Source organism: Choloepus didactylus, chromosome 8 (genome assembly GCF_015220235.1).
Source record: "Choloepus didactylus isolate mChoDid1 chromosome 8, mChoDid1.pri, whole genome shotgun sequence".
Classification (NCBI taxonomy): Eukaryota; Metazoa; Chordata; class Mammalia; order Pilosa; family Megalonychidae; genus Choloepus; species Choloepus didactylus.
In genome coordinates, this window is record NC_051314.1 from 65220747 (window position 1) to 65232829 (window position 12083).

A 12083-nucleotide genomic window follows, 5' to 3' on the forward strand; every position below is an offset into this window, starting at 1 on the left:
AGTCAACCTCAAAAGATTGTGTCCTATATGATTCCACTTATATAGCATTCTTGAAGTAACAACATTGTAAAAATGGAGAATAGATTAAGAGTTGCCAGGGACTAAAGAAAGGGGCAGGAGGGAAGTAGGTGTAGCAATAAATGGGCATATGAAAGAAGGATCCTTGTAATAATGAAAATGTTGTGGGTCTTGACTATATCAATATCAGTGTCCCGGTTGTGGTATTTTACTATACTTTTTTCAAACTGTCAGCATTAGGGGAAACTGGGAAAAGGATATGAGGGATCTCTCTACATCATTTCTTACAACTGCCCATGAATCTACAATTATCTTAAAGAGTTTAATTTTTTTTAAAATGCCAATTCCTAGGTCCCCATCTGCAGATATTCTGACTCATTTGTTCTGGGGTGGGCCCAGGCATCACTGTTTTAAAAGCTCTCTGGATGATTCCAACATCCAGATAGAATGAAGAAGCTGCAAATTGAACTGAAAGACTTGATTCACTCCCCAGAGTTATCGCCTACCACTTTTTATTCCTCTGCCTCTAATAAACTGCCCCCTCCCACCTTTTGTCTTTGCTGAGACTTTCTTCAAGACTTAGCTTAGAGATAACCCCAAAGGAACCATCCAGAACACTACCTGCCAATCTTATTAGTGGCCCTCTCAGGTTGTACCAGTATAACCCAAAATTTGCTCCTGGGATAGCCCTTTTGACTCTGCTGTAATCATCATTTTGTCTGCCTCCCCTCTTTCAGCAACTCTTGTCACAATTGTCCCCTTAATAAGTCCCCATTCTTAACCCCTGACTTTTAGAAACTTGCCAAAAATTATGGGTGACTCACTTTTTCTAGTCAAAACCTAATGATCCTTTTAAAATAAGGAGGGAGACTAGAGTTTCCAGACACCAAGAGTTTCACAGACCAAAATATGATTATTTTGCCATACCTTTCTTTACGCTACACAAAACAGTGTTGCAAAACAATAAGATGGTCTAATATTGGTTCTGAATGCCCTGTGCCTATGAAACTTCTTTTCAGTTATGTTTTTGTATGTCCAAGCAAATCTAGACTCCGACCAGTTTGGTGGGACAGACACGGCTTTGCCAGCCTCTCCACCACAGGTCCCTGCTTCTGGGCTATCTGGCTATTTAATAATCTCTCTCACGCAGGAGATATAATGAGTAGAGATGACATCAGTTGTAACTCCATTGTGTCATTTAGCCTTCTAGGACAGGCCTTCTTTTTTCTTTCATAGCAACATTAAACACAGGTTGGTGTACTTTGAGGACACGATTTATCACAATCTTTGCAAGGATGTAAGTTCCATTATTTTGGCAACCATGTAAAATATATTTTGTGCCCCTCTAAAAAAACAAACACACAAAACTCTATTGGCATTTTTATTGAGATTGTTAATCTTACAGTTAATTTAGGGAGAAATTTTTTTGATATTGGATTATGCTATCCAAGAATAGACCACTGGAAGATTAGTTCCTAGACTGCAGGGATTTTATCTATTTTGTTCAGCTGTAGTTCCAATGCCTAGAACAGTGCCTGGTACATAGAAGTGCTCAGTTTTTACTGAATAAATGAATGGGATGCCTTTCCATTTGTTCTGATTTGCTATCATATCCTTCAGAAGTGTTTTTAAAGTTTTCTTTTAGCCATTGTACGTGGAGTCTTTTCTTCTACGAAACTTTTAACTGGCTGCTGTCTGTATAAAGGCTATGGTTTTCTACCATTTATTTTTAAGCCTTTTTGTATATGCACTTTTCCTATACAGTATAACCCATATAGAAAAAGTCCACAAATCATCAGTGTACAGCTTGATGAATTTTCACAAAGGGAACACACCTATGACATATTAATTTTGTAAACCTCTACATTATTAAATTTTCTTATTTCTCTATAAGAACTTTACAGAATTTTCTCGTTTTTGCCAGACACTGATGTGATTTTTCTTAAACCTTAAAGGAGTTCAGTAATTAGAAAGGTTGAATTACAAACCCAAAGAAAAGCAACAAACTAAATCCCATTCTATCAGTGAGATTCTTGTTAGTTACGTTAAGTGAGTTGATACAGATGTAAACCTGCAATTTCTTTTCTAAGATGATTAAATACAGTGATTAAGGAAAGTGTCAAATCCAGAACCATCTCATTCCTCACCAGGTTAGTATCATCTGTTCTTTGTGCTGCTGACTAATTTGGAGAGACTACAATCTTTGCCAAAGGTCCTGCTTAATTTGGAGAGAGGGATATTTGCAATTTGAATCACGAAAGAAAGAAAGAGTCAGTACATATTGACTTGCCTAAATTGCACTGCAGTGCTTTGTTCAGAAAGCCTGGATATAAGTGAACTCATGCAAATGAACACATCTGTCTTCATTTCTCTTTTCCATTAGATCATTACGCAAACATTAAACACCAAAATGGACATAAAATGATTGATTAGTTGAATGGAGAGCCCAGGTTAGCAGAAAGGAAATTCCAGAAGCATATTCCTCCCTCTCCAGACCGCTTCTCTCCCACCCCTTTGTAAACACCTGTAAAAGATTTAGTCACACCTTCAGGGAGTCAACATTCTTGTGATTCGGCGCATCACAAGATGCAGCAACATTCTGTCTTTACTCCTGAGTTTTGCCTAATTTAGGTTCCTTCTGTGGTCTGTTTCTGCTCAGCTAATCCTGATCAATAAGTACAGGCAGACTGGACAAGAGACAAAACTGAAACCAATGTTGCGTTTGGAACCACAAGCCTTTGGATTTGCCCGGCTGACACGCCCACTTCCTCAGTGGCCACCTCCCCCACAACCCACACTGTGGCTCAGTGGTCTGTGACCCGCTTACCTCTATGAGTAGGCTGTAAGCAACTTGAGGACAATAGTTTTGACTTTTCCCTTCTTTGATTTTCATTGTTTGGTTCAGGCACTCAATAAATGCTGGAATCAATGAATGCACAAATCCCTCACTTAACTGGTGCATGGATATTTTCTTTCTTTCATGTCATTAAAACTAGCTCTTAGGGAAAGATTTGCAATATTTTTAAATGATGGAGTTATTGACTATTACTATTTGAAACAGTAGCCCAGAACATTGAATTTATATTTTAACCGATATCAAAGTAAAGGAATTAACTTCCAGGTAGATTTTCAAGATTCAGCCAGAAGGCTGAGAAAGACCTGGATTCCTTCTGGAGAAAACTGCATTGTCCACTTCCCATAAGGGACCTAGGTACTCCTATCCCATTTTATGCAGGAAGCATGTTCTTGAAAACCTGAGTATGAATAAGGTTTGTATGAAGCAAAACTTATTTTTCACTTGCCTGATATCCCTATTTCACAGTTGCATCTTTGTGTATTTTTTATTAACTTTTAAGAGAGGCACTCACAAAACTATGCTTCCAGCTCCACAAGTAAAGATCTATAATCAATGCTTAAATATTCCAGGATCACTCTGCATATTTAAAGGAGATGGGAAGAATCCTTTTGTTTGGACAAAATTGTTGGGCATATTACATCTCTCTAATGTGAATAGTCACCATCTGCTTTATTGTTTTGGTCACTTTAATTATTAACATTATTTTAAAATAATGTATACCTAGCCCTCTGCCAACTAAGATTTATGGGGGCTGTTTGTTAAGTTGATCTCTTCAAAGAACATTTGGACCTAGGTATATTTTTATAGGATGAATGGGGGTTGTTTTGTTTTATTTCAATGGGGCCCAGGTGAAATACAAACCACAATAGGGTATTGGTGCAAATTCTTCTGGTAAACGATATAAAAGGTCCTGTGCTTTTATGCACTTGACAAGAATTTTGAGACGATCCTCCTAAATTTTAATCATTAATTGGTCTGTCATATACAATATAGTAGATGAAGCTGACGTTACACACCCTCATGGATTTTTTTCCTTGGCTTCTACTTTAAAGGGCAATAATAAGTCACGTGTGAAGTGTCGTCAGCCAGCCATAATGAAGCAGGCCTCCAGCGATGGGGGGCTGGGCTGCTAAGTTTACAGGAACTAGCAATCTTGAAAGTACTGCCTGGACTGAGAAACTTAGTGGCCTGCAGCCCCTTGCCTCCTTTCCCCATGTCCTCTGATCCCCTCATTAGATTAAATGAGAGGTTATTTCCTTCCCTAATGTGACTTGATTTTTTTTGGCTAATGGAATAGCATACCAGCAGCAAAGGTTTAAAAACCTTTACAATAAGCATCCATATAGCATTCGACTAAACATTCATATAACATTAAATATAAGCATTTATATAATTTGAAATTATAATTAACTCTGTTATGTGTAATTAAGGAAGAGGCAGAGGTATCTGAATAATTTTTTTTTAATTTTGAAAAAGCAAGTCTGTTCTTACATTTCAAATGAGTCTCTCTCCAAAGGAAGAAAAATTTATTTGGTGCAAAATTTATATTTTCTGTAGCACACCATCTAATTTAACTTTTACGGTCAGTTTATTTGAACACCATAATTACATGAAGCTTGACTAGGGAGTGAGACCTTGTTGGTTCATCCAGGTTAGTGTGATGCCCCAATACATTCCAGAGGTGTCAGGGCAGAGAATAAAAAAGTATTTGCAAAGCCCCCCTGAGAGACTGGGGGAAAATGTGGAAACATTAAACTTCCCCATCTAGGAACTCCTGATTTCTCACAAGCATTGGGGACTACCAATTTTATAGGCCAAGCCCTTGATCTGGGGGCTTGCCCTTATGAAACATACTTCTGCAAAGGGGAGGCTAAGCCTACTTATAATTGTGCCTAAGAGTCACCCCCATAGAACTTTCTCATTGCTCAGATGTGGCCTCTCTCTCTAAGCCAACGCTACAAGTAAATTCACTGCCCTCCCCACTATGTGGGACATGACTCCCAAGGGTGTAAATCTCCCTGGCAACATGGGACATGACAACCAGGGATGAGCCTGGCCCTAGCATCGTGGGATTGAGAAAGCCTTCTTGGACCAAAAGGGGGAAGAGAAATGAAACAAAATAAAGTTTCAGTGGCTGAGAGATTTCAAATAGAGTCAAGAGATCAATCTGGAAGTTACTCTTATGCATTATATAGATATTAGTTTTTAGTGTATTAGAATCACTAGAAGGAAATACCTAAAACTGTTGAACAGTAATGCAGTAGCCTTGATTCTTGAAAATGATTGTTTATCTATATAGCTTTTATGATGTGACTGTGTAATTGTGAAAACCTTGTGATTGACACTCCCTTTATCCACTGTATGGACAGATGAGTAAGAAAATAAAGACCATAAATAAATAAATAATAGGGGGGTATAAAGGGTATGGGATATTTTGAGTGTTCTTTTTCTTTTTCTTCTTATTTATATTTATTTATTTATTTATTTATTTGGAGTAATGAGAATGTTCAAAAATTGATTGTGGTGACAAATGCACAACTGTATGATGATACCACGAACCATTGATTGAACACTTTGGATGATTATCTGGTATGTGAATATATTTCAATAAAATTGTATTAAAACAAAATGAATGTCTTTGATGTTCTGAAAGATCATAACCCCTGAAATACATAACCTGATCCAAGAGGAGCTGGAAAACTGTCCAGTTTCCCCATTCCTACCTAGTAAGTATATATGCCGAGGTGGGGAATAATATCACAGAGAATTTTAAAATAATATTTATCATAATTAGCCTCGGGATAAATAAATGTTGACTCTACTCGTTTTTATATCTGATAGGAAGAATAATCTTGAAGTTTTTCTACCTGCCACCATGCCTAAAATCAAAAAATTTAAATTTCTTCTTAGTGTACAGACATTATCCCCATAAGATCTGTGAGTTTTAAAAATTTTGAAAGCATAGAATGAGGAATTTGCAGCAGTTACCCAGATTCTGAGAACCAGCAATGTGTTGCCATATTGATAATTCTGAAAGAAATTATCTGATTTGTTACATGAAATCATTTTACTTTATTTTCTGAAAGAAAAATGCATAGAGGGTCAATAATGTTTTCCTTGTAACTGTAGAAAGCTCTTCTCCCTTGTCATTTGGGCCTCCTAAGTCTAAAAGTGGACCATGAACTCAAAATCTGCTGCTGCATCATACAGAACTGTATTATTTAAAATTCTGTTCTGAATAGATAAGAATAGGTAAGATAAGAATCTTACTAAGATAAGAATAGATAAGATAAGAATCTTACTATTTCAATTCTGAATAGATAAGAATAGATAAGATAAGAATCTTACTATTTCAATTATACCCTTTGGAGTTACAAGGAGAAAGCCTCGAGAAAGTTGCTTGAGAATAACAGAAAACAAAGGGCAGATATTATCATTTGTACATAAGCCATGCCAGACTGTTTATTGTCAATCTAGAGTGAACTACCCCACTGTTACCCATTTTAATAACCTGTAATGGAATATCTGCCTCAGTGTTATCTGTATGCACATCTTTATGTGCTGCTCTGCACATTGCAATGGAAACAGACCACCAGTATCTTTTCTCATTAAAAAAAAAGTGGAAGAGCTTATGGGGAGGAGTCACTTAAAACCACACTTCAAAAACAACATCTCTGGTTCTATTCTCATTTAATAAGGCAACTACTTTTCTTTTAACAGAGGAATTCAAGGGCTCCACAGTAGTGGAATTGATGAAAAAGGAAGGCACCACCCTTGGCCTCACCGTGTCGGGAGGAATTGATAAGGATGGCAAGCCAAGAGTATCTAATCTGCGGCAAGGAGGAATCGCTGCCAGGTAACTGCATCTTGGAGAGATGTAGGGAAGAGAACACAGGGTGTAATTTATTCAAACATTAAAGCTTATCAGAAAAGGTCACTAATAAATAAATGACAGCTCCCATCTGCTGGGCAGCACATGCGATCAGAGGCACAGTGGGGCAGGTTTCAGAACCCGTTCCACACGTCTGCTCGCCTGGCTTTTCTGGCCCTTGCCAGTCACCAGGGAAATATTCCTGTCACTCAGGGGCAGCCAGGCCCTTATAAGGTTTTAATTTTTAAACGTCTGTATGGATTTAGTCCCCAAATGTGCCACTGAACTGTAGACGGGCTGCAGTGGAGAGTGAGACCCTCTGATCATCTAATGTGGAACAAATGACCCATGTAATGGAAATGGGGAAAACTGCCATAGAGGTAAAGAGCTAGACTAGGTAGAAAAGTGGGAGGCCCAACCCCAAGTTTTCAAGTAAAAATTTTGTTTGTTCCCCATCTTCTTTACTTTTCTACTTGTGGGATTCTCCAATTCATCAAAATGAAGAAATGGTTTCTAAAGGGACAGAAGGCTTAGAGCAGGGGTTCTCGTTTTGTCTTCTTCCCATGAACTGCCAATTACATTAGTATTGCCGAAGATAGACTGTCATGGGGGGTTGAGGGAGGGAGAAGGGTTGATTTATAGAGCAATTTACAGTTTGCCTCAGAAAAGGTGGATGGAATGCTCAGGCTTCATTAAGAGTGAAGTTAAAGCACTTAAGTCCTGGACGCCAATATCCTTGTCCATACAATCACAAATTGAGTTTTAGAGTCCTTATAAAGTGTGATCTGAAACAGTGATTTCTTTTGATGATCCACCTTTTTGTACAACTTAGAAGCTTAACCCAATTGATTGCCCCTTGATCCAAAGGTATTATTTGTGGGAAGCTGATGTGGACGTTGAGCACCTTAACCTGCTGTTTCCATCTGTTAGGAGACTTTGTTCCACATCCATAGCCTCCTTTATTTTCTAACAGTTGTGGCTGCATAGGTGTCCAGAGCTTCTTCATGTGTAGCCCTTAAGCAAGTGTGAATAGGAAGAAAAATACTGCTTTCAGTTGTATTAATGCTGCAATTAAAAGTAGTACTATGCCAGTTAGACTGAGTACCATCAATCATCAAATATTGTTTAAGGCACTACTATTTTACAGGTAGTAAATGAAAATAATTAAAAATAAAATACCTGAACTAAAGGGGTCTATAGTCTATTATGGGAGATAAAGCATAAAAAACATGAAAAGTTTGAGAGCAATAACGACCTTGCCTAAGAGTAAAAAGCAACAACTCAAGAGCTGTCACAGAGCATTATGCGATTAAGTTGCCAAATGAGTGACAGTAAACCTGCGGCAAGAGCGACAGCATGTACTGCAGGCTGGAACAGATTAGGAAGGCTCTCAGAAGGAATGATTGGAGCCGAACTTACATAAAATAAATGAATTAGGTATTTCTATTTGGGGAGAAAATGTTATTGAAAATCCTTATCAATGACACAAATTTTAACTCCTTTCATTGGGCTGACTGCCTGCTCTTGCTTTAGAAGTAGAGTTTGAATAAAAGCCGGAGGGCAGACAGGCTTCTATTATAGGGATGAAAAGAGATGGGAATTATTGCTGAAACCCAGTACTTCCATTGTAGCTTCTTCACCAATACTTTTCTTATCAGTCCACCTGTTAGCAGTAAGTAGCAAATTAAGCTGACTCATTCCTTGACCCTGGACTTACCCCCAGTGAAGATGCTGAAAGCTGTGAAATGTCCAAAAGGCAGGGAGCAAACGTGAGAGTGAATGAGAAGAAGGAAAAAGACCTGGCATGTACAGGATCTGGATGATGGGTCTCCGGAGAACAAACCCTTTATGGCCAGAGCAGATTAAAAAAAAAAAAATTGCCTTTCATTTTGTTTTATTGGGTTCTTTAAAAATAAATCTCTACTGTCACTCTCAGGGGCCAGCTACTTTCTTGATAGTAGGAACTTCTCCTGCCATGTCAGGCTTCTAGGCTTGCATGCTTACTCATGAAAGGACTAAGGGAAGTAGAGTCAGACACGTTTGTGGAGAGGATGCATCCACTCAACCAACATTCTTTATTTTGCAGAAGTGATCAGCTGGATGTGGGTGACTATATCAAGGCGGTGAATGGGATCAACCTGGCCAAATTCCGCCATGATGAGATCATCAGCTTGTTGAAGAACGTAGGGGAAAGAGTGGTTCTTGAAGTAGAGTATGAGCTGCCACCAGTCTGTAAGTATTCACAGCCCGGGGCCAGGACAGCTGCACCACACTTCTGCTAGAGCAACTAACTTCTTTCTCTTTTTGCTTTTGCAATAAGTTTCTCCTTACAGGAGTAGCAGGGCAGAGATTCTTGGTATTTAAAAATTCTTTGAATCGAGAATTGTGTAGTCAATTCAGGGAGAATTAAAAAGAGCAGAGGTAACAATGAAATTATAGGGTGGGTGTTCCATCAAGATGATCCGTGAACCTCGTACTTGCCACTTAAGCTAATTGAATGAACAGTCAATATATTTATAAGTTCTATGCATTAAGTACTATCCAGGCTTTGTACCGAGTGACTAGATTTAGGAAAAGCATTTATTTCAAGTATTTTAAGTTGACTTTTATATAGCATATGTCAATTTCTATGGCATGAAAATATCTTCAGAATATATTATTATAAAGTACAGATGATAGTAATAACAACAATGCAGCCAACACATTGATAGCTTACTAAATGCCAGGAAGTATAAGGGACTTGAATTGCATTGATGCATTTTATTCTCCCAACAAGGAGAATCAACATAGCAGAGCTGGGCCTTATTGTCAAAATATCCATGTTCAAATCCCACCTCTACCTTCTACTAACTACATGCCTTTGAGAAAGTTACTTAGGCTTTCTGTGTCTCAGTTTCCACATCTGTAACATGGAGATAATATTACTTCCTACTCATAGCTTTGTTATGAGGATTAAATGAGTTTGTATTTGTAAAAGGCTTTGAACAGTGCCTGGCACATAATAACACTATGGATAAATACTAAATAAGCAAATCAAGATAGGCATTGTTATTGTTATTATTCTCATTTTACAGAGGCTTAAGTAAGGTATCTTGCCCCAAATTAGTAGGCAGCAAAGTCAGTATCTGAACCCAGGCTGTCTGACTCCAAAGTCCATATATTTGCTAATTGTGAGGTATTCCTTGTGCTATGCATTACTGCTGTCCTGCATTTAAGTTATGCTCTTCCAGCATCATGTATCTTTACTTCCTATTATGCTATTAACATGGATACCACCCTGGGAAAGCTGATTCCTCTTCTGTACTAGTAAGAGCCCAGATCTATTATAAATAGCAGGTAATCATTCATTAGCTCAGCAATGACTTACTGAGCATTTATTATGTTCCAGGCACTCTATGTACTAGGAGCTGGGGTATAACAGTGGAGTTTATATTCTAACAGGGAAAGACATAATAAAAGAAAGCCACAATAAATAAGTAAAGCATATGGTGTGTTAGGAGATCATGAACGCTGTGAGAAAAGGAAAGAACAGAGCAAGAGGAGGGGTTGCAAGTTCTGGCAATGAGGTGAGGTTGCAACTGTAAATAGAGTTGTTAGGGTTGGCTTCATTGAGAATGTGACATTAATTAGTGACTTGAAGGAGATGAGGAAATAGCCATGTGGATTTCTGGGGGAAGAGAGCTCCAAAAAGAAGGACCAGACAGTGCTGAGACCAAAAGGTGGGAAAATACCCGGGGTTACCCAAGAAATATCAATGACAGGGCAGCTGAAACAGAGTGATCTAGACGAGAAGTAGGAGGCAAGGTCAGAAACGTAAGAGGAGGGCCATCCTTGTAGGTCTCTGGAAGGACCTCGGGCTTTGCTCTGAATGACATAGGGAGGCATTGTATGGTTTGGAGCAGATGAGTGACATGATGTGATTTATGTTTTGAAAGACTCCCTCTGACTGCTGTGTGCAGAACAGATTGCAAGAGGCAAGGGTAGAAGTTGATAGACCAGTTGGGAGGCTCTTACAGTGATCTAGGGCGAGGTGATGGTTGTCATGGTAACACACGATCCATTCTGAATCTATTTAGAAGATAGAACCAGCAGAATTTCCTGGCTTGATGTGGGTTGTGAAGAAAAAGAGGAGTCAAGGATAATCCCAAGGTTTGGGGTCTGAGCAACTAGAAGGATGGAGTTGCCATTAACTGAGGTGAAGAAGAATGTGGGCAGAGCCTATTTGTGGGGTGGGGGTGGGGGGATCAGCAGTTAATAATTTGGAATGCTGTATTTGAGATACCCATTTGACATGCAAGAGGAAATGTCAAGAAAATAGCTGGACCTATGGTATGGGGTGTGAGAGAGCAGTGTGGACTAGAAATATAAATTTAAGAGTGATGGGAATATAGATGGCATGTATTGCTTTGGGACTGAGTGAGAGCATTCAAGGAGTGAGTTTACATAACAAATCTTAACATGAAATCGAACATAATCTTAACAGAAAATCTAGTGCTGAAAATCTAATGGTCATTTTATAACAAAATTAATTATATCTATATTCAAAAATTCATAATAATTTGTTTTCAATAAGAGAGGGCAGTCTAATAGAGTGTTAAGAGCTTGAGTTGTGGCACTAGTTAAATATCAGTCTTGCTCCTGTCTTGCTTTGTGAGCTCAGGCATTTTATTTCAGTTTCTCTGAGCCTCAGTTTTCTCATCTGTAAAATGACTATAATAGTTGTAGGATTTTTGTGAGGTTACAGTGCTGTAATCATGTAAAGTACTTAGATTATTGTTACACACTTGGTAAGTAACTAATGATGTTAGCTTTTACTACCATTTTTATTATTACACATAAGGGACTGTTTTCCTGAACTTAAAAGAGTCAGTTTGCTTTGAAATAACAATCTCAAACCATTGCCAAAGAATTAAGGGAAACCAGATACCTGGAACTAATGTTCCTTGATTATGCATTATTATTCCACTGAGCATATAAATATCAATAAAACAGAAACCTTTCCTAAAAGGACTCCCAGTGTATCCTGTTTTCAAGAGGAAGGGCAGTAGTGGAGACTCGCTGGAGTATTATGGGTGATCCAGAGCTGGGGGTTTCTGGGGAGACTTGAAGGAGGTTATGCAGATCAAGCAGGAAGCGGAATGTTCCAGGCAGAGGGTACAATATCCCAATCCATGGTTGAACTATTATAAACAGACTGAAGTTGCTGGAGCACAAAGGAAAGACAGAGAGAGCCTGGAGAGGGATGAAGCTGACAAGACAAACAGGAGCCAAATGATGGAGGACCTTGTGGGCCATATTGGTCGAGCTTGGATGGCATCAAGTGGGTGATAAGGAGCT

The 12083-nt window shown here is 38.6% G+C and overlaps 1 protein-coding gene across 5 annotated transcripts in view; it reads left to right on the top strand.

Annotated features, from left to right (window-relative positions):
* Nucleotides 1-12083, top strand: part of GRIP1 (glutamate receptor interacting protein 1) — a 447814-nt gene that overhangs the window by 280837 nt on the left and 154894 nt on the right. For all 5 annotated transcript variants that reach the window (XM_037845410.1, XM_037845411.1, XM_037845413.1 and 2 more), the window contains exons 3-4: nucleotides 6596-6731; nucleotides 8833-8978. In XM_037845410.1, coding sequence (XP_037701338.1) covers nucleotides 6596-6731; nucleotides 8833-8978 — 282 coding nt within the window. The remainder of the gene's footprint in view (nucleotides 1-6595; nucleotides 6732-8832; nucleotides 8979-12083) is intronic.